This window comes from Drosophila suzukii, chromosome 2L, assembly GCF_043229965.1.
Source record: "Drosophila suzukii chromosome 2L, CBGP_Dsuzu_IsoJpt1.0, whole genome shotgun sequence".
In the NCBI taxonomy this organism is placed as follows: Eukaryota; Metazoa; Arthropoda; class Insecta; order Diptera; family Drosophilidae; genus Drosophila; species Drosophila suzukii.
The window spans coordinates 24,769,133-24,790,628 of NC_092080.1; the positions used below are offsets into that span (position 1 = coordinate 24,769,133).

The 21,496-nt window shown below is 43.1% G+C and overlaps 3 protein-coding genes across 8 annotated transcripts; 1 reads left to right on the forward strand and 2 right to left on the reverse strand.

The window, feature by feature from the left end:
• Nucleotides 1-907: 907 nt before the first annotated feature.
• On the forward strand, nucleotides 908-3,041 carry Rack1 (Receptor of activated protein kinase C 1). Of its 2 annotated transcripts, none has more exons than XR_010655386.2 (3): nucleotides 908-1,150; nucleotides 1,242-1,694; nucleotides 2,324-2,555. XR_010655386.2 is itself a non-coding variant. In XM_017086706.4 (3 exons), the coding sequence occupies exons 1-3, from the start codon at nucleotides 1,042-1,044 to the stop codon at nucleotides 2,957-2,959; spliced, it is 957 nt and encodes a 318-aa protein (XP_016942195.1). In that variant the 5' UTR covers nucleotides 908-1,041; the 3' UTR covers nucleotides 2,960-3,041. The 2 variants fall into 2 exon arrangements, 1 of the variants encoding a protein (XP_016942195.1); XM_017086706.4 differs by having other exon boundaries at nucleotides 1,242-1,453; nucleotides 2,324-3,041.
• Nucleotides 3,042-3,949: 908 nt separating this feature from the next.
• LOC108019064 (protein phosphatase 1L) lies at nucleotides 3,950-8,741 on the reverse strand. 2 transcript variants are annotated; one of them, XM_017086704.4, is made up of 6 exons: nucleotides 8,612-8,741; nucleotides 6,684-6,861; nucleotides 5,699-6,275; nucleotides 5,103-5,366; nucleotides 4,976-5,028; nucleotides 3,950-4,740 (listed from the first exon to the last, which is right to left on the reverse strand). In XM_017086704.4, the coding sequence occupies exons 1-6, from the start codon at nucleotides 8,649-8,651 to the stop codon at nucleotides 4,437-4,439; spliced, it is 1,416 nt and encodes a 471-aa protein (XP_016942193.2). In that variant the 5' UTR covers nucleotides 8,652-8,741; the 3' UTR covers nucleotides 3,950-4,436. The 2 variants fall into 2 exon arrangements, with proteins under 2 accessions (XP_016942193.2, XP_016942192.2); XM_017086703.4 differs by lacking the exon at nucleotides 8,612-8,741 and adding an exon at nucleotides 7,849-8,381 and having other exon boundaries at nucleotides 6,684-7,142.
• Nucleotides 8,742-9,253: 512 nt separating this feature from the next.
• On the reverse strand, nucleotides 9,254-20,320 carry LanB1 (laminin subunit beta-1). 4 transcript variants are annotated; one of them, XM_017086701.4, is made up of 5 exons: nucleotides 20,000-20,320; nucleotides 16,123-16,199; nucleotides 13,020-15,851; nucleotides 9,993-12,660; nucleotides 9,254-9,569 (listed from the first exon to the last, which is right to left on the reverse strand). In XM_017086701.4, the coding sequence occupies exons 3-4, from the start codon at nucleotides 15,726-15,728 to the stop codon at nucleotides 10,009-10,011; spliced, it is 5,361 nt and encodes a 1,786-aa protein (XP_016942190.3). In that variant the 5' UTR covers nucleotides 15,729-15,851; nucleotides 16,123-16,199; nucleotides 20,000-20,320; the 3' UTR covers nucleotides 9,254-9,569; nucleotides 9,993-10,008. The 4 variants fall into 4 exon arrangements, with proteins under 4 accessions (XP_016942190.3, XP_070855632.1, XP_065722532.2 ...); XM_070999531.1 differs by lacking the exon at nucleotides 20,000-20,320 and adding an exon at nucleotides 16,351-16,368; XM_065866460.2 differs by lacking the exon at nucleotides 20,000-20,320 and adding an exon at nucleotides 16,287-16,305.
• Nucleotides 20,321-21,496: the final 1,176 nt, after the last annotated feature.

Consider the following 21,496-nt stretch of genomic DNA (forward strand, 5'->3'; position numbering starts at 1 on the left):
ACAAAGAATACGATTTTTCGACTAGTGAAACTCTTAGCCGATCTGAGCACTAGGCTTAAGATGGGCATAAAAAAGGCTTACAAAACAAAATGATTTTTTAATTTATATAGGGTTATTTTATTTCATTTTATATTATAACACATTTTTTGGTATCTTTGCGCTGTGGCTAACGAACTTTCATCAGTATTCACTGAGGAGGTGTGCTTTTTTTTGGTATTTCCTCAGGTACCGCGGTGAAAAAGGCCTTGAAAGGAACCCGCTGTTGCAGAAACAGTTGTTCGGCACAAAATAGTTATTAAATGAAACGAAATCACATAATTTACTAAAAAATTCTTGGGGTATTCCCCTTAACTGTTGAATTGTTAAATTTTTTATCAGCTGTTTATCAACTCCTCCATACAAACTACGTTTTAAAAAATTTTAACGTTTCACCAGCCTTAAAAACCAGAGCTCTTACCTTATGTCATTAAAAGGTCTTGGCAACTCTGTCCTCTGACCACAAGAATTAGGAATCTATCAATATAACGGACCTTAAAATAAGTTATTAGTGAAATTTTCATATACCTATCGGACTCAACTAAAAGCGTTGCCCGCCTATTTTTCTCTGGCTCTTTTCTATGGCTAGCTACCGGTTTTCGTTGATGTGAGTACTTGGCTTAAGTCGTGTAAAATTTACATGGATGTACTGACTGAACAGACTATTATTAACTGCCTATTTGCGGTTCGCACTTTTTCTTATTTCTGACGCACGGATTTCCTCGATGTTGGTACTAGGTTAAAGCGAGTTCTAGTGACTTTCACCCGTCACATTTACATCCTTTGGAAGAACAAGTCGCTTATGCGGAATTCGGTATGAAAAGGCTATAAATACAGGTTCCCAGAACCCAAGGTTTCGATAGTTTTTGCCTGTCCAACACTGCGGACTTTGACAGCTGGCATCTTAACGAGCACTAAAACCGGAACTGCCTCTTTTTCTGCCAGCTTGCAGCGCCTTTGGACGTGTTTCATCTGCGCTCCGTTGCAAATAAATATTGAATCAAGATGTCCGAAACCCTGCAATTGCGCGGTACCCTGATTGGGCACAATGGATGGGTCACCCAGATCGCCACCAACCCCAAGGATCCCGACACCATCATCTCGGCCTCCCGCGGTGAGTGTTTTTTTTGCTGTGGAGACCACGTGAATCTGCGGGTGTCTCGCGCATCAGTGGCGGTTATTAATGGCCATCATCCGATCTGCAGACAAGACCCTGATCGTGTGGAAGCTCACCCGCGACGAGGACACCAACTACGGCTACCCCCAGAAGCGCCTCTACGGACACTCGCACTTCATCAGCGACGTGGTCCTGTCCTCCGACGGAAACTACGCCCTGTCCGGATCCTGGGATCAGACCCTCCGCCTGTGGGATTTGGCCGCCGGAAAGACCACCCGTCGCTTCGAGGGACACACCAAGGTGGGATAAGTTTCCAACTGAATTTAGTTCGTCAGGGACTTGAGACTTGCACACACTCGACTTGTACCGGCGAACGGCTGAAAGTAAGGTTAGGAGTGAGGTTAGGCATCGCCTTCGCCGCGTACAAGTCGAAAAAGATTATATTTATTGCGCCTATGCGAGGCAGAATTACTGGTTGACATCTGTACGTACGCTTCTCCCTTCGCTCGAGTCTCGGCTTAAAATTGCTTGAAGCTCTCTCGTAAGTAGGCAAACAATCACTGATACCCATTGATCTAGTATTACTATAGATTTAACCTGGAATGGTTCACTGACTGGTTGGGTTACGCTATTGGGGATTCGCCCATTGCACTGTAGTTTACTGAACTTTTGAAAATCAGCATCTGTAGTCAAAAGTTATACAGTATTAATATAATTCTTATATCCAATTTGGTTTTTAAGAATTAATTGCAAACCCAATTTGAAATAATTGATACATTTTAGTATTTGATTATTTATTTTAAAATCTAACTGCATACATACTGTCTGCTTAAGTATCTCTAACTTCACGTATAATTTATTTGCTTTTAAATCATTTGGCTTAAATCTAAATATAATCTTTTCCTTAAAATACATTCCAATAGGGTATAATCGAAATATATATAAACATAAATAAATAAAGACACTTTCGAGAATGTTTTAGAGTATATCAATTTTCTTCGGCATTCTCGTTTAATTGTTTAACATATGTTAATTCTTTTGACTCCGATGCAGAATAAAAATTTTATTTAATCCAGCCAGCCAGTGAAAATTCAAGCCAATGTAATATTATTAATTATAACATAGAACCAATACATTTAGCTAATCGTGAAATCCTTCTTCGCTTTTTAGGACGTTTTGTCGGTTGCCTTCTCGGCCGATAACCGTCAGATCGTGTCCGGTTCTCGGGACAAGACCATCAAGCTGTGGAACACCCTTGCCGAGTGCAAGTTCACCATCCAGGAGGATGGACACACCGACTGGGTGTCTTGCGTGCGTTTCTCGCCCAACCACTCCAACCCCATCATCGTGTCCTGCGGCTGGGACCGCACCGTGAAGGTCTGGAACTTGGCCAACTGCAAGCTGAAGAACAACCACCACGGCCACAACGGCTACCTGAACACCGTGACTGTCTCTCCCGACGGTTCCCTGTGCACCTCCGGTGGCAAGGACTCCAAGGCCCTGCTGTGGGACCTCAATGACGGCAAGAACCTGTACACCCTGGAGCACAACGACATCATCAACGCCCTGTGCTTCTCGCCCAACCGCTACTGGCTGTGCGTGGCCTACGGCCCCTCGATCAAGATCTGGGATCTGGCCTGCAAGAAGACCGTGGAGGAGCTGCGCCCCGAGGTTGTCTCGCCCACGTCGAAGGCCGACCAGCCCCAGTGCCTGTCCCTGGCCTGGTCCACCGACGGCCAGACCCTGTTCGCCGGTTACTCCGACAACACCATCCGCGTCTGGCAGGTGTCTGTTTCGGCTCACTAAGCTACTGACTTTTGTACTGGGCGCCAAATTATTTGTTTAACTAAAACAAAAATAAAATTTAAGCGTCCTTAATTCAACAAAATTGTGTATCTAGTAGTGGCTGAAATAGTTTTTTATAGTTTAAGAGGGGTAAATGCAGTCTTGGGTTAAAGAAGTCGTAGTTTAGGTAGGTATAATAAAAATACATATAAAAAAAGTTCCCTTACTATTGTTTATTTTTCAATTGAATTTGAGCAAACAAAGTTATACATTTTGTATATCTTCAAGATTGTTTAGTCGTTGTTCCCGATCCTATAAATAATGTCGCGGTGCCCATAAATTGCTTAGCCCGGAATTCGGATGGTATGTTAACTTACATCAATATATATGAAGCGCTGATCGACTTATTTGGCAAACCGTCTATATATTTTTTTATCAAAATCAAAATAGTAATGTCCATATAAGGAACGAAACCATTTAAACTAGAAAATATAGGATATGATAGGTGGGAAGTTAAAAATATCTGCCAAGGACCTTCACACTATCTAATTTCACATATTTGTTGGTGTCCCAGAAATCTCTTGGTCGGAGTTCGAGGGAAACTTGTATTGTTGATAAGGAGATTTCTGTGAAACCATGTAACAAAAATTCTTACGAAACTTTTCTGCGTAAACAGGGCTTTAGATATAATTGGGGTCTATTTTTAATTATGTTTTATTATTTTTTTTTTTTAATTTTTTTATTTATCAATTCATTCCTCTAAAATTTCACATATTCTACGGCGTCACAGAAACCTCTGCAAAGACACTCGGTTTGAGTTCTTACCTCGATCATTAGAAATTCCAATCATCTTTGTATGATACCATCAAATATGTTATGTCCAATTTGAACGGATTGATTATTAAAATAATTGCTAGATAATATATTTGTTATAACCCAGAGCTTAGAGCTGTACGAGAATAGGTAATTCCATTCATTACGACCCAAGTTTAAATAGTTGAAAAATCGAAATAAAGTATTTAAGGAGCAAAACGGAGATGTCGCATTCCGATTGCCTTGTTTTATTTGTAAAAACATTTCGATAAGTTAGAATATGTTTTTATTTTACAAGTATAACAAATAAATTAAATAAATAGTTACGTTTGATGATGTTACCTTGACTATGTCAGAGACTGTGATGATTTTCGTGATCGAGTTGTGGAAACAAAGTGCACGGCAAAGAGGCGGCGGATGCAAAATATTTTTTGTACAAAATAACATGGGCTAACAAACAACCTTAACTAATAGCATGGAGAATGAGAAACGCAATTTCAAGTGATCTACGTATCATGTGTGTCTGTGATGAATGAATGCTGCCTTTGGATAAGAAACAAAAAGACAGAAGTATTTAGCAAAACGCCTAACTAGAGATTTTGGGCACTTTTGTTTTTTCTTTGGGAGGAAAATTTGGGGGAAAGCTGAAGACCATTCCTAAGCAGGCACTCTAATGTTTCGTATATCATTTGGTTTTGATTGAATTCGACCGTTGCACAACTGCAGACGCAACTGGCTGAGACTTGGCTGGGACTTTTAGCGTCTCATCTCCCACTTTTCCCGCTGAGCTGCCGATCTTGTAGACATCGTTCTTGAAGACTATCACCAATACGGTGATGTTGTCCACAGAGCCACGTTTATAGGACTCCATGACCAGAGATTTGGCGCCAAAGTCCGACTCCTTCAGATGCTCCTGGACAAAAGTGCAGGCCTCCTCGTTACTGAACGTGTCCCAGAGTCCATCGGAAGCCAGTATCAGAAAGTGGGGCCTTAAAGAAAGTGAAATATTAATTACTTGGTGAAATTTACTTCCATAACTACACGTTAAGCTAGTTTTAATGGCAATAAAGAGTATAAATGCAAGAACAACAATTTTGTATTGTTTTGCTATTAATTAAGGTCAAATGGATAAAAAGTGTGAACACATTTTATAAAAATCATATAAAGCCTATTCTATATCTTGTCAATGTATCAATGCACTATAATTAAAATAACTTAACTCACTTGTGATCGTTCAGCTCGAAGGTCAAAATGTCCGGCGTAGCAATCACCAGATTCTGTAAGAGTGCGGTTAAAAATAAAGTCGTGATTAGCTTGGCTGGTTCCTAATTCAAATCATTCCGTTCACTACCTTATCTTTTAGCGGATAGTCGCCGAGAGCACGTGATGTGGCTAACACGCCGGCCACGCGCCAGACTCCTCGGAAGGCGATGAAACCGCCTGCATCGTGGATCCGCTTTCGTTCGCGCACCTGCTGCGGCTTGTGATCGAAGGAAAGGGGGATCGCTATTCCACGGGAATCATACATGACTCCGCGGGAATCCCCCACATTGGCCACAATCAGCTTAGAGCCTTGGACAATGGCTATCAAGGCGGTGGTGCCCGCAATGTTGGTCTGAAAGGTAGTTAACAAAATTAACATTTGAAAAAATATTTAGATTTTTTCTGAAACAAAAAGAAGGTTGATCTAAGCATTAAATGCTTGTTAAATAAAATGTTTTATGCTGCATTTTCGAGCAGGACTTCGAACTCGGTTTGCACAAAGCAATGTCACTTTGAAAATTAAATAATCTAATTTCTCTAACTGTTCAGATAACACATCAAAATTGGCTATGGTTTTCACAAAATCTGACACAAAGTCAGATCGAATTCTATAAAAGTTCTCGAAAGAACCAGAACAGGGCTGCATGACATATGTATGATTGAAAAGCTTGAGAAAGCACTCACTGCTCGCTTGGCTTGCTCCACAAGTTTGTAGTCGGCCGACATGATCTCGTCTGTGATCAGTTTCCCGAAGTTAATACGTCCGTTTTCGATGTAGCACTTGGCTTCGTAGTTTGGAGGTGGCGCATGGCCTGCCCCATTCGGTGCATTGTTGTTGTTGTTTAGGAACGAGTCCTTCGCGGCTCCCACATTTCCACTGGCTCTCATCGCCGAGTTCAGCTGGGCTGTATAAATATCGGCGATCGAAGCCTCGGTTGTCTTTTGTTTAATAGCGCTGCAATCAGCTGTGGTGCTGTGGGCCTTCCTTAAACTATCCTTTCGTGTCACCGCTGCTGTCGGTTCCGTGTTCTCTTTGTTCGAGTCCTTGCGACTCTGCTTGCGAGCCAAATATGGACTCTTATCGTAATCACCGGCATGTCCCTCGGTCTTCAGCAACTTGGACATCTCGATGATCTTGTTGTATATGTTCTTCACCAGCACATCCTTGGCAAAATCTGCGGCAAACTCACCGCCATGGCCGTCAAACACAGCGAAGAAGGAAATGCCAGTGTTGTTATTGATGTTCTCCTCAATGATAAATCTGAAAAAGAATTAAAATGTAATTAGACACTTAATAACATAGATGAATGCTGTTTTAAATTTATTTTTGTGAATATCTAAGAAAATGAAAAATTAAGCTGTAATCGTAAACGAATATGTTCCGAAGTCAAATGTATAGCCAGGTTTTATGGATCACATATCTAAAACCAAAGTAATTTTTGTCATAAAAAAAGTTGTCATATGGAACAGATTAATGTCACGAGTTGCACTAATTTTATACTTATTATTTTTAGTCCGTCAGTAGTCAATTTAAATCAAGTAACAATTAAAAAGCTTCTCATTTTTGGAATATAAATACAGACTACTAATTTGGTTTAAAGTAAGTGGTTCAAAATTATGGAGGCTGAATAGAAGTATATTATTTTGGTGGCTAGGGCATTATACCGACCTATCCTCCATTCGAGGCCTGCGTCCCAGGACTGCGAAAGCGGAGCTCTGCTGCCTCATCTCCTCCCAGCTCTGGTGGTCCCCAGCACTGGCCGACATCTCCATCATCTTGACGGCCTTCTGGCGACCGAGGGTGGCCTGGATGCGTCCAAGGATGCTGCGACTCCACACATCTACCGCTTGCAAGTAAAGCAACAGGACGAAGAGGATCAAGCCGCAGAAGATGACCTCCGGGCGCAGGACATACAGTCGGCACAGCTTCCATATGTAGGCCAAGGGGGAGTTGATGGACGAGAAGCCCACCGCAAATTTGGACAGGATTTTCATGTGCGATACGTATGTCTGATAGAACACCTTGTCTTCCAGTTCGTCGTCCATGGGAAATGCCGGTGTGTCGTTATACTCTGTTGGCGCTTGATTTCTGCTCTGCCAGGGGTTTTCAAGTTAAACGCATGCGAGACTGTCAGCCGTGAATATGGGTGGGTGTCAGAGTGAATATGCAAGAAATAAAAAATATATTTAAGTAAACACACAACAAAGGGGTTGGGCACTTCATATGCAAGACTTTCCCGTTAAAATGCTATCAAACTTGGCGGAATCGGAAGTAATATAATTTCGCACTACTCGTTCTTTAAATTTTATGGATTCAAAGACCTTTCCTTTAGTAAATTTTTATAAACATTTTCAAATTGTTGGACATAAATACACAAATATGGTTAATTTTTTTTACAATTTCTTTAAGGAACTTTATAAGCTCGTATTTTATCGTTGAATTTTCAGTCACCTATTTAGTTTACAAAAATAAGGGTTAAAATAGTTATTAAAAATCGGTGTAACGTGTTACCGTTTTTTAAAACCCAGTTTTTTTAAGTAAAAAGTAAGTAATGCACATTAATAGTAGGCTACAGTAGTTGGTTGATTTTAAATTTGTTCTTAATTGATTTTTAAGATTAATTTAGTCCACCCTGTATAACATATATCAGTTATGTATATAGTAAGGAGCAATACGACTTGAATTCTTTATAAATATTTTGAACGTGCGAACTTTGTAAAATGATTTCATTAACTTTTTTTCTGAATGCATTTTCCGACTCGGCCTAAATTCGATTGGAAAGATTGCAGATTGCTCGCCAAATGAAAATCCCAGCCCATTTGGGGAAACGTACTCTGGGAAAAGCACTTGACGCCGCACGTCAGATGTCGTTTTATTTTTATTTGTGTGTTTTTCTTTTATTATTTTCCGAATTATCCACCGCCGCCGTTGTTCCCGTTTTTTGTTTGCGGCTGCCGACCGTCCCCTTTCCTGTTCGCCGTGTCCCTTTTTTCTGCGCTTACACTCGTTCTTTCCTCGCTCGACCGTCGCCTTCCTTTGGCATTATATTTTCGGATGTTCGAATATTCTTGTTATTTTAAAAATAAACCCAGTTTCTTGCATAAAATCAGAACATCCGCACTGGGTGCGTTTGTGTGCGTGTTCTCTATGTACGTATGCACGTCGCACATCTGTCACTCGCGTGTGTGTGAGTGTGCCCGCACGGATGTCGCAATAAACAAATAAAAATATGTGTATATTTCCACGCACTGCAACTTGAATACCGATCCAAACAATGCCAATTTAACCAGCGACTGCTTTTAATTAAAATAGAACCCGAAACTTGCACTTGTTGAGATTTCAGCTGAAATTGATGACATACGTTTCGGCTGCAAAATATCGATAGGGCTACGGCGACAGCTCTTATCGATAGTGGGTAGGGGTACTCTTTTCGCGAAAAGCTTAAATGTTTGATGGACCAGCAGGGAAAAAGCAGGAAAACTAAAATTCTTCCGATATTAACAGCGGTTGTCCGCATTACCTTGACCTTTGACTTTGCAGGGGGCTTCTCTACAACTGTACCGACCGCACTGATAGCAATTAAAAATATTAAATACCTGATGAGCTCCTCAATGATCTTTGGTAACGACGATCCATTTGCACCAACTTCCGGTTGTTAATATTTCAATATTTTGGCCACCAAAACAATGTAAGAAAAATGAATTGGCCGAAAATAAAAACGAAAACAAGCAGCACGCGACGCGCAGAAAGAAGAACTAAAACAAACCGAAAAATTGAATAAAATGGAAATGTTTGGGGCAGCATAAGATGAAATACCTACAAAACCCTGCATACAGTAAAAGGTGCATAGTACAAACTGCCAAAAAATTAAAAGTAAATGCAATATCATTAATAGAAATAACATATCCCCAAATTTCCTTTGATTAATTTCTTAGGTTATTTTATTTATTTATTTTAATTTAGTTATTTTTAGTTTAAATATTAAAAATATTAAAAATATTAAAAATTTATTTATTTAAAATGCTTTTAATGATTATGAGGCAGGTCTCGGTAATTTGTCAGCCAAAATATAGGAAAAAGATCATTTGATTATAAATAAAAATAACCGGATAAACTAAATAAGAAATTTGTTTACGGAAGTTGGACTGTGCTACCGAAATTCTCTCACCTGGCCCTCTCCATTAAAACGTCCATCTCGTTTCATTCCTCTCTTTATCGAACACAAACAAATGCAGCCATTTCCACATTTAAGTAGTTTTATTTAATTACATTTATTGCATTACAAAATGGTTTAGGGATAGTATAAGAAAAACTTAGCTCAGTGTGTACACATTAAAAGTGAAGGCATCGATTTCATTCGCTCAATTTTTAAAATTAACATTGCAGTGTTGGTTTTCGCTTAGAGTACAAAACGTAACGGTAACTTAACAGTGGTTACATAATAACTTTTGCCTTCCTAGTTGTTGCTGTAGTTGCTTACTTGATTCTCGTAATTCGCAGTTTGCTTATTTGTTCATGAATATGGCAATTTAAATGGCCGCGCAGAGGAGGAATCTGGAAGAAAATAGAAAAATTATCCAAATGTTCATTTATATTCGAAAAATGTATCAATATTTAAGTTTTTTAATTCCAGGTGTAATTATTGGCACTTCCTGAGGTGCTTTAAAGAAATTTAGGTTATATTAAATAAATTGAGGTGTTTTTATACATACATAATTAGTAAAAGAGATGTAGATATTTTAGAAGTCAAATTATAAAAGTTATGCACAATATATGTATTGTTTGATAAGAACAATATAACGAAGTGATCCTGATCAAGAATATACATATGTACATACATCCTTTAAAGGTTCGAACACGTCTTCTTCACTGCCTTACAAACTTCTGACCAAAATTATAATACCCTGCTATTAAATCTATTTTAGAAACTTAAAAGCATGTTTACGCTGATGCAATAACTGCTTGACGAACGCTTACCTTTTCCGATCTACGTCTAGCACTGCCTATAGTACGACGCTCGCTCCTTGATGTGAATCAGGTGCTCGTTGAGCTCCTTGTTCAGGGGTCCAATGTCGGCCTGCAGCTGGAGCAGCTGTTGGTTCTTGTTCTGGTAGACGGCCTGCAGGTCATTCAGATCCTTCAGCTTGGCATTAGTGTCGACGGTTAGTTTGGAGGCCCTCTGGAGGAGCTGCTTGGCCCTTTCTCTGGCATTTTCCGAGCGACTAGCTCGGTCGGTGAGGGTCTGATTGGTGGCACTGGTCGCAGATTGCAGATTGTTGGCCTCTCCCCGTGCCCTCATGGCATCCAGTTTTACGCGACCCGCCTCCTTGGTAATCTCCTTGGCATCTCGTTCGTTCTTTACGATGTTGTTCTGAAGTTTCTGCACTTTCTTGGCCAACTTCTCAACCTGCTCGGCTGTGTTATTCGCTGGGGCCTCTGCCGAATACGTTTCTTCATCGATCTTCTCGAGGTCCTGGCCGGCCAGTTCAATGTTGCTGTTGGCCTGTTTGATGGCATCCTTGGCTTTTCCCTGGGACTCATCTGCCGCCGCCAGACTCTCCACCACAGAATTGGCCGAGTCGAGGATCTTGTCGGCTTTCTCCTTGGTGGCATTGGCAATGCTCTGCAGATTGTTGACCCTGTCCAAATCGGGTTTGGTCTTGTAGATGATGGCTTCTACGTTCCTCAGGGATGAGACAGCCTCGTTGATCTGCTTTCCCAGGGACTCAATCTCCTCGGGTTCCAGTTTCAGATCCAAGTCCAGGGTTTTCTGCGCCAGTTCTTTGCTCTCTGATGGGGAAGCGGTCTTGTTCTCCTGGAAATTGTTGAGGGCAGTAAATAGCTTTTCAGCCTGCTTGATGTTTGCATTGGTTTGGTTCAGATATCGCTCGGATTGTTCGAACCCCCTCTTTGCCTTCTCGTAGGCCTCGGAGGCATTTAATTTGGCCTGGGTCAGAGCCCTTATGGTCTGATCCGCCTGGTCCTTCTTGCTGGTGATGGCCGCCTCGGCGTCCTTGGCCACTTTCAGAGCTTCTTCCGAGTGGGTTTTCGCGCCATGTTCGCAGGACAGGAATCCTCCACAGTGGCCACAACCGGCTCCACCGCACAAGCTGTCGCAGGGATCGCCTCGCTTGCCGCAAACCTGGTTGTTCAGCTCGGGAACTTGGGATGTTAGAGAAGTCAACTCTGCTCGATAGTCAGCGATGAACTTGTCATTGTTGGCCAAGTTCTTTGCCTCGGCCTGGATCTTGTTGGACAGAGTCTCGACCCTCTTGCAGTTCCTATCTGTGTTCGAGGCCAGTTCATTGGCTTCGTCCTTGAGGGCCGTTAAATTCCTGACCGTTTCGTAGGCGTGGCGTGTAAGGTTCAAAGCTCCCCCGATGTTCAGCTCCTGGAGTTGTATGCCGTTTTCCTTGAGTTCCTTGGACAGCTGTTGCACCAATCTGGAGTGATTTTGCAGGCTCTCCAGCTCCACACCCGACAAACTCAGCGAGTTGTATATGTCATCTAACTTTCTTTCGGTTTCGCTTAACCGGCCATGGGATGCCTGAAGCTGCTGTTTGAGGGCATTGGTTTCCGCATCCAGATTCTCAATGTCCACCAAACTAACTGAGGTGTTCTGCAGCAGATTCCTGATGTGCTGCAGTTTCTTATCCAGTTCGCTGAACTCGGACGTATAGGCCCCTGTCGCGCCCACTTGCTTGATTTCCTTGGCTCGCTGGATAGTGGCTGTGGTTGAGTCCTCTAGGGCACTCAAGATCAAATCCCAGTTGTTGAAGCATTCGCCACAAGGCGAGCAATGCGGGAACTGACCAATGTAGCCCCTGGCGCACTCGTTACACTTGTAGCCTCCAATTCCCTCGTGGCAGACACAAGTACCTGTCTCCCGATCGCACTGGTGATCAGCAGCTCCATACTGATCGCACTCGCAGGGCTGGCACTTCTCGTTGGGATTGCCCCAGTAGTGGGCCTCGCACTGATTACAGGCCCTGCCTCCGAATCCTTGCTTGCACTCGCACTGCCCGGTGTAGGAATTACACTGCTCGTCGAGAGCTCCGATGGGATCGCAGTTGCAGCTTTCGCATCCCTCGCCAGAGGCAATCTTCCAGTGGTTCGGGGCGCACTTATCGCATCGCACACCCTGGACGTTCGGCAAGCAAGGGCACTGACCCGAGAAGCGATCGCAGTGGGCTATGGTGTTGTTCGTTCCGAGGAAGTCGCAGTCGCACTGCTGGCAGTTCTGCTGCAGTGCGTCCCCGAAGAACCCATCCTTGCAGAGCTCGCAGTGGTCCCCAGTAGTCTGATACAAGCACTTGAGGCAAGCTCCCGTCTGGCGATCGCAGTTGCCAGTGTCGTAGAGATCGACGTTGTTGCTGCACTCGCACTTCGAGCAGGTTCCCCCGTTGTCCGGCACTCCGAAGAAGTTGTCCGCGCAGATCTCGCAGCGAGAGCCCGAATAGCCTTCCTGGCAGTGGCACAGCATGTTGTTGTTCCGCGTGTCCAGGGAGCAGCCCTCCGCATGGGCCATTCCACTGGCCACCGTTTCCGGGCAGCGGCACGGACGGCACCCAATCTCACTGCCGAACAGGGGGTTTCCGTAGTACCCGTCCAGGCAGGTGTCGCAGCTGTAGCCGGTGGTCGAGTCCTGGCGGTACATAGAATAAGGTAGATTAAGGTAATTGTTAGGTATGCTTAAATTGCTTTGATTGGACAGAACTAACATTACTCTGGGTATAGAACTAAATATTTTTGAATCCAACTTCTTCATAAAAATTATTTTTTTACATTTTAGCACACGTTATAATGGAAAAACAAGAGAATTCGAATTGAAGTTAAGTTTTGTGACAACGTATTTGAAGTATGTAAACAATAATAGTATTTAGGTTTAATATAAATTAAAAGTTATGATGTACTTTACTCCCAAAAAATATAAGCAATAAATTTATAATATTTAAATTGTAAAATGGCCAGTGACTGCTAATGTGTTCAATTTGACCTCCTCACCTGACAGTCCAGACAGGTTCCATGGATTGGATCGCACTGCGCCGCATGACCATTGCACTGGCAGACCCTGCACTCGGGGAAGTTCCAGTAGCCCGGCTGGCACTGGTTGCACTCCCTGCCGTAGGTGTTCGGCACGCACTGGCACTGACCGGTTATCAGATCGCAGTACTTGTCCTTCGATCCGATGCTGTTGCAGTCGCAGGCCTTGCATCCCTCCGGTCCGAATCCGTAGGTGCCCGGGGCACACTGGTCGCACTGCCTGCCCACCACGTTCGGCTTGCACTGGCAGTATCCTCCGTAGGCGTCGCACTCCTTGCTGAGCGATCCCGTGGGGTTGCAGTTACACATTCTGGCTCCGTCGTGGATCTCTTCACTCGCAACAATGTCCAGGCTCAGACATTTCGGGTCGGGAACATAGTTCAAATCGTACAGAGAGGCATTGCAATGGTGTCTCTCATAGTCCTGCCTACGAAGATCGGCCAGCACGGAACCTTGGAATACGGAGGTGACATCGATGCGGGGGATGAGTGTTAGGGAATCCACCAAGATTGTGGCTGTGGGGCTGTCTCCATCGTGTCGCCGGCGCTCAAAATAGATTCGGAATTTATAAACCTTTCCTGCCTCCAAGCACACGTCATTCAACGCCACCACGTGTCGACTGCGATCGGGCAGGGAAAAGGGTATTCTGGTCTCTGATGCAGTGGCCGCAGCCACTTGCCCACACCCTCCGTCTGGGTCGACTTGATCCGGCCTTACCAGAGTGATGTAGGCATCCTCCCAATCTCCTCGAGAGGTGCTCTGATAGCGTATAATCACGTCGTGGGGCATGGATCGGGGAATGTCTCCGACGGTAAAAACCAGCTCTGTGTTCTCGGGAACCCTGGTGAAACCAATTCCCGTGAAGGTGCCATCCGGATTTTCAGCCACCAGGCTGCAGTTTCCACTATTGCCGTAGGAGATGCACTCGTCTACCACTTCCGCTTCGTGGACTTGCGTTAGCGTTGGAATAAAGTAGTTCTGTTTCGGATGGGCGCAGGTTCTACCTGTCATGTGGGGCCTGCAGCGACACTGACCGCTTATCACATCGCAGTAATTATCGTAGGATCCTCCGGCGTCGCAGTTACAGAGGGCGCACCCCTCAGGTGAATCCGAAAGACCGTAGGTCTCCGGCATACATTGGTTGCAGTCCTTGCCAGTGACATACTTCTTGCACTTGCACTCTCCCGTGCGCATAACGCATCCGGAATTGTTCAAAGTACCCAGGGGGTTGCAAGTACAGGACTCGCAGCCCTCGGGATTATCCAGCTGCAGATTCCAGTAACCATCTTTGCACTCGTTACAACGACGTCCCGTGACGAAGGCTTTGCAATGGCAGGCGCCAGCTGTGGCGCCGTTTTCCGGATCGTTGACAGAGTCGCAGATACCGTCGTCCAACGAACCTTCGGGATCGCAGTCACAGGGCTGGCAAACACTTGGGGAATTGAGATCCTGCTCGGGATCGCGGTAGAAGAACGGCATACACTCCTCGCAGTGCTGTCCCTGGGTGTTGTGCAAGCAGTTGTCGCACACTCCGCCGGAAACTAGTCCGGATGCAGTGAATACAGCCTCATCGAAGTGACAACTCACGGCGTGGTCGTTACACTCGCATTTCTTGCAGGCATTTGTTTGCTTTCCGAAGGCCGGTTTCCAGGGCAGATCGTTGAAGAAGTCCTCGCATACCTCGCAGTTCATTCCCTTGGTGTTGTGAGTACACTCGCAGCGGCCATGGACCATGCCGTCTTCATTGTCCTCCTGGGAAAACGCCGGATCCATTGGCAGACACTGGGAGGCGTGGCCGTAGCAGGAGCAGGATCCTCGCACCACCATGTTGGAGATGCCGTAGTAGTACTTCTCCTCGTTCTCCAACCTGCTGTCCAAAAGATTGTCTCCCAGCTTGTGCAGCTTGGTCATCTGAATTCTGAGGTTAGTCATCTTTAGCTGATTCTGGACGTGCTCCGCATAGGGATCCGTAACATTGATGTTGGGTGGCAGCACCCTGAAGATGACTTCACCATTTCTGGAGGGCTCCACACTAGAGTACCTCGATGTGCACATCACATCGGTGATGTTTTCCAAGACGGTGGGTACTCCCGGAAAGGACTCCTTGCAGTCGTAGGCGAAATATCTGTAGACGTGCCATGTGTTCCCGAAGTCGAAGGACCTCTCAATGTACATGGCCGCAGGTCGGAAAGTGGTAAAGGTTATGATCAAATGGGTGAAGTGGAACTCCGCCTCCAGATCCAGTTGAATAGTGACATTCTCCTTGCCGTTCTCCGACTGCCACCAGGTGGGCCTGTTGGTTCCGGGCTTAGTTTTGTATATGATCTGACCGACGCGATGGTTCATCGCAGGATCCTGCTTGGTCTTCTCCCGCGTGTCGCACAGGAAACACTTGTTGTCCTGCAGATGGGACAGGATGCAGAATCTCTCCGGCGAGTGCAGGCCACAAGTGGAACTGGCAGTTAGGCGGTTTTCCCTTCCGATCAGGAGATTACCCGTCGCCGGGTAGCACGAGGACCTCTCGCAAGGATGCGTCTTGACAAAGTTCTTCTGCATATATTTGGGTCTGTCCCGTCGGCCATGCTGGGGCGCTCTTTGGGAATCCACCAGCCCACACTGGCTGCCGAGCAGGCCGAGCACGACGACCACGATAAGCCGCAGTTCCAGCATCTCGATCTGGCTCTGTTGTTGGGGTCGCGTTCCACTGGGGCACTTCCGGCCGGGACTTTAATCAGTTTTTTCTTCTCGTTCGTTTGTGTGGAGATCTCTTACAGTTGGCAACGGTAGAAGAATCTATACAAAATATTTGAAAAATTAAAAACATGACTCATTTAATATTGTTTTTATTAATGTTCAAAAAAGAAGTGGTGAAACCCTTTTTTTTGATTTTATAATTAATTTTTCAGTTTTTTTTATTAGTTTTACTTTTGTTTATCAGGAAAAAATATTTTTTGATAATTTATATTGTATTTGCCAAAACTTGTCTTGAAGGCATTTGAATCAACTTTTATGAATTTCACCAACAATCTTCGAATATTAATAAAAACCGAACTTTGACGCTTACTTCACCACGGATTCTCTTCCTTTTCTGTCTTCAAAAGATGTATTCGTTCATTCTGGTGCTATTAAACAAACCGGTAGCTGTAAAAAAACAAAGTTTTAATTATTAATTTAACTCTTTTATTTTCGATTTCAATCGCTGAACAAACTCCTCGTTTTTGCCCTCACTTTGAACTGCTTATCAGCCGAGAGATGCTCTAATTTTCTACACAGATTTATTTCCGTCTCCTACCATTAAAAAAGGCATCCGCGCCCAACGACTCTTACGCACAAACTGCGACGCGTACTGAAACTCGAAACTGAATGGATCGTGCTATCAGTACGAATACTCTCATCGTGTAGAGCGATAATGGTAGTCCGCTGTTGCCTGGTGCGTTGGATCGCTTATTTACCAGTATAGTTTAAGCGAGTCTCGCACAAAATTGTATTCAAGGATTGGGAATTGTGTATAAGTTATAAAACCAAAACAAAGTCACTTTATCTGTATTAGAAGTCTGGATCCATAGTAATGTAGAAAGAATATATTGTAATGCCCATAAATACATGGTATGTGAGGTTCTCCATCAGGAGAATATCAGTCCGGTGTGTTAAAGTTAAGATGACCCTTGCTTCTTATCACAAGATCCCGGAGGGGAGCGGGAAACCGACTACTCGGATCCACAATCGAAAAATGTGTGCTACGAGCTAGGGAGATAAGCCCCAACATTCTAATAATTATCTGGACTCAAAAGTAAAGCTGCTCATGTGCCCAAAAACACTTATTTATTTCATAATGCCTCAACTGCCCTGATAAAAGTTCATTCACAGACTAAGTTTCTGTGGAACTCTATATTGGGAACTCGACTCTACTTCAGAATTAATTACTTTGAGTTTGTTTGAATTTTTTGTTTGCTATTTGTGCGTTGGTTAATTTCGTTTTCGTTCGTTTTGCCGCCGAGGAAACTCGCAAATAAACAAATAAGCAAAGAACAGAACGTAAATTTACCAGGCATACAAGGCACATACACTATGTGAATATGGGTTTTTGTGTGCGAGTAAATAATGGAGCAGTGGAGCGATCCACGATTCTCGACTTCGTTGGGTGTGTATCTGAGTGTAGTGTATATATATACGGACAAATTTTGTATCGTTGTGGTCAGTTCATAAAAATTTGCTCATACAATTGCCCTGGCTCATGTTTTCTTAGTTTCGCCGGGAGATGATGTTTATATTTCCAATTTCATCGAGGCGCGCAGCTTACTTGACCACAAAAAAACGATTGCATACAGTAATCACTCGAAAAACAAGTCAAAACTTTGAAACGAATTCCTAACTAAAAAATAAGAATAAAACCATCTTTTTAATTTCAGGTGTTATCAGAAAACTGCCGTTTCTGATTTTAACAAAACAAGAATGCAATAAACCGCACTAATATATGTATACCCGTTGCTCGTAAATTAAAAGGGTTTATTGTATTCGGGAAAAGTATGTAACAGGTAGAAGAAAACGCCTCCGACCCCCATAGAGTATATATATTCTTGATCAGCATCACTAGCCCAGTCGATCTAGTCATGTCCGTCTGTCCGTGTGAACGCTGTGATCTCGGAATCTATAAGAGCTAGAGAGTTAGAATTTCAAAATTATATTCCTTATCTTCGTACGCGGCGCAAGTTTGTTATGCGAATGTACCACGCCCATTTTTACGCCCAAAGCCGCCCAAAACTGTGGCGCCCATAGTTTTCATGCTAGAAACAATATTTTAGCTGAAATGTATTGGACTCGTTAAAACCTATCGAGTGACTTTAAAAAAAATGTGTCACAGCCACTCTTACGCCAAAAAAGGCCCATAACCCTTAAATCTGTCTGCCGCCCATATTACCATACATACATATATTGAAATCGCTTTGCTGCTTGCATATCTCCATCTCCCTTTTGCTTCCATTAGCTGAGTAACGGGTATCTGATGGTCGAGGCACTTGACTAAAGCGTTCTTCCTTGCATTTTCATTGGAAGAATTTAGACTTTTTTGCGACTGTCCACTGTATGTTTATTTTGTAGACATATGCACCATTCCAACGTCAACCCCAGCCCCGAATTTCAATTCTCAGTCTGGAGCACACATGTTGTGGAAGTCTAACGTCTAAATATGAGATCAGCCCGCGATAGTCCGGCTATAATTAGACCGCACCGCCTAAATCCTTCCTACCCACAGCCCGCAATCCAATCTAGATGAATTAATCCGTCGGCGGCACATCTGCTTCAAGGCGACAGGCCCGGCTCACATTTTAATTAGTCAGTCGCGTTCTCGCTGAAGCACAGAAAATTAGCTTGGCAATGCACTTTTTATGTCCACATGCAGTCATTCACTTGTTGGGTTGCCGTTACCGCCTTATGGCATCATGTTTCTATATGTTCGTTTTGTATGCTTTATCTTCAAAAATGCTATGGCCGAGTAATTGTACATTTATAGCTTTTCTTTGCTTTTTGAGACTTGAAGTCACTTGGGAAGATAAGAAAACTAGATACACGAAGGAGTTCTACGCAAGAATCTCTAGAAAATGCATGCCAAGTCCTAAGTTTCTAGCTTTTATAGCTTCCGAGATCTCAGCGTTCATACGGACGGACAGACAGACGGATATGGCTATATCGACCCGGCTAGTGATCCTGATCAAGAATATATGTATATACTTTGTGGGGTCGGAAACGCTTCCTTCTGCCTGTTACATACTTTCCGACGAATCTAGTATACCCTTTTACTCTACGAGTAACGGGTATAACAAGGAAGAACGCTATAGTCGAGTGCCTCGACCATCAGATACCCGTTACTCAGCTAAATAGAGATATGCAAGCAGCAAAGCGAGATTAAAATGCGCCATCTACCGGCGGTATACAGAATTAAGCGTTATGGGCGTTAAAGTGGGCGTGGCAAGTATTTTTTTTGGATCAATCGATAGGTATTGATGAGAACAATACATTTCAGTTAAAATTTTTTATCTAGCATGAAAATTGTGGGCGTCACAGGTTTTTGCGGTTTGTGGGCGTTAAAGTAGGCGTGGCAAACTTTTTTTTGGGTCAATCGATAGGTATTGATAAGAACATTACATTTCAGTTAAAATTTTTATTTTAGCATCAAAACTGTAGGAGCCACAGTTTTGGGCGGTTTGTGGGCGTTAGAGTGGGCGTGGCACTCTACTGAAACAAACTTGCGCTGCGCAGGAATCTCAGGAATCTGCGTGCCTAATCCCAGTATTGTAACTCTCATAGTTTCCGAGATCTCAGCGTTCATACAGACAGACGGACAGACGGACATGGCTAGAACGACTCGGCTAGTGATCCTGATCAAGAATATATATACTTTTTAGGGTCGGAAACGCATCCTTCTACCTGTTACATACTTTCCGACGAGTCTAATATACCCTTGTACTCTACGAGTAAGGGGTATAAAAACAACACCGCGTTTTGAGATACAAAAAATAACACAAGGCACAAAATGAAAAGAAGTACATCATCATACGTATAGTTTCTTTTAACTATAAACAAATTTTGTTCGCTATTAAAAAGTCATGGATTTTAAAAATCTTATAAGTTTTTTGTTTTATAATACTCTTTATTATAAGGTTCTGGTACTCAAATCTACTTTTTGGGAGTTATCTTGAGTTTAAACACACATATGTAAACAGAGACGACATAAAAACAATGGCAGCGGATGCGAAGGAGGAGAAATAGAAGTACGCAAGTAAAGTAACAACAAAAACAGGCCACAAGATAAACCTCAAGAAAGAGACAGATTTAGTCAAGGAGGAAGCGGGACGGGGAGACTGCAGCTGTTGAAGACTGCGTAGAAACTCCGCGTGGATTAAAATTCTAACTGGGAATCGATTCTTTTAGATTTAATAACATACCGGATACTTTTTTCAGCTACGATCGTTCGTCTCTATCTATGTATTCCTTGGGCGATGGAGGTAAAAATTTAGAAATTCTGTTGTACAGACACAACAAACAGCCCTCGACTCTTGGGTGTTTTTATTTTTGTTGATGCGGCAAACACTTTTCAACTTCTTTTTATAAACTCCACAGAGCACACACACACACAAACACGCGACAAAGAAGATATTTTCCAAGACAATCGGAAAGAAAATTCCAAGAGTTGGACCCGATCTCGATGCGACCAGGCTTCTCCGAAAAAACGTCCGATCGCGAGAGATCCACAACGTTGAAAGTTTCAAAATCGCTACCAAAACGCGTTATAAACGCGCCGCCTCTCCGCGCGTTTGAGAATTTTACCTACTTTTTCGAGAATGCAATGCATACATACTTTAACACGGCCAGAGAGAATGGATTTCGAAAGAGAGCGCGGCTGTTAGCTTTCCTCTCCTTTTAACAGAAATGTTAAAATACATCGTTTTCTTACAATTCTTAACATTGAAGTTAGAAAATCGCTGAAACCTACGGGGAGGGGAAACATTGATCGCGACGAAGGCGCCACTGTGGCCGAAGAGGGAAGCGCCTGTGTAGATCCAGTTGGATCCTGGTTGCTGGTAGGAAACTCGGATTAGGGCTTGATCTTTACAGTTGGAAAATCATTGTACTTTGCGATAGTTAACCAACAAGTTAATAACAAATTTGAATTCCGGCGGTTCTTGGGTAGCTGTTATCGCTCTTTCGTTTTTTTCAAACGTTTGGCCGCCGGGATGTAAAATAAGCGTTTAAATGGGCCAAGGGAGAGATCCACACGCGAGAATGAGGATGAAAATTTAACAAGTGATTGCGGAGAGAGCGAGTTTCGAAGAGAATTGTAGCTGATCGTTTTTTTTTTCAAAATGCAATGCATTCGTACATTTTAACATAACCACTTAACAGTTTTCCTTGCACTGTTTAGTGACTTCCAGAAGATAAATACTATCGTCCGCGGTAACGTTAAGTAACGTAAATAGATGTGACTTTGAGGGAGTCACTTTCGCGATCCGAATGCGATATCGCCGAAATCACTTCTGAAAGACGTTCTTAGAAGATACCTAGAAAAGCCTTTCCCAGTTGAAAAATCTGGAATACAAAAATTTTTATTTTCTTATTTTGCAAAGTTTTGCATTTATTTTTCTTAATAGGGCTTGAGTGAAATGCTGGCAAGTAAATAGATTCTAAAAGAAACAAAAGCAAACATGTTTTTTTATTCAGTCAAAAAAAAAATAAACATGGAGCATTACCTTTTATAACCAAGTAAGTGGAGAACCTTTGGATGATGGGCTTCTCCGCAGTTTCACGCGAAGTAATGTCCACAGCTAGCTTGTTGTTAAATACTTAATACTTAAAACAGTCGTACAGTTTCACTTTAAGCATGAAATTCAGCATTCTTTTTTGAAAGGGACATTTTAATATGTTATCCTAAAAAACATTTAGAT

What these genes read in the sequence shown, in the direction of transcription:
- Rack1 (XM_017086706.4), top strand. Translation starts at nt 1,042, where the DNA reads ATGTCCGAAACCCTGCAATTGCGCGGTACCCTGATTGGGCACAATGGA. An exon ending in CATCATCTCGGCCTCCCGCG is followed by an intron (nt 1,151 to 1,241) that starts GTGAGTGTTTTT and finishes TCCGATCTGCAG; the next exon opens with ACAAGACCCTGATCGTGTGG. An exon ending in GCTTCGAGGGACACACCAAG is followed by an intron (nt 1,454 to 2,323) that starts GTGGGATAAGTT and finishes TTCGCTTTTTAG; the next exon opens with GACGTTTTGTCGGTTGCCTT.
- LOC108019064 (XM_017086703.4), bottom strand. Translation starts at nt 7,060, where the DNA reads ATGGACGACGAACTGGAAGACAAGGTGTTCTATCAGACATACGTATCG. An exon ending in ACTATCCGCTAAAAGATAAG is followed by an intron (nt 5,029 to 5,102) that starts GTAGTGAACGGA and finishes GCACTCTTACAG; the next exon opens with AATCTGGTGATTGCTACGCC. An exon ending in TTCGAGCTGAACGATCACAA is followed by an intron (nt 4,741 to 4,975) that starts GTGAGTTAAGTT and finishes ACTTTCTTTAAG; the next exon opens with GCCCCACTTTCTGATACTGG.
- LanB1 (XM_017086701.4), bottom strand. Translation starts at nt 15,728, where the DNA reads ATGCTGGAACTGCGGCTTATCGTGGTCGTCGTGCTCGGCCTGCTCGGC. An exon ending in GAACCTGTCTGGACTGTCAG is followed by an intron (nt 12,661 to 13,019) that starts GTGAGGAGGTCA and finishes ATGTACCGCCAG; the next exon opens with GACTCGACCACCGGCTACAG.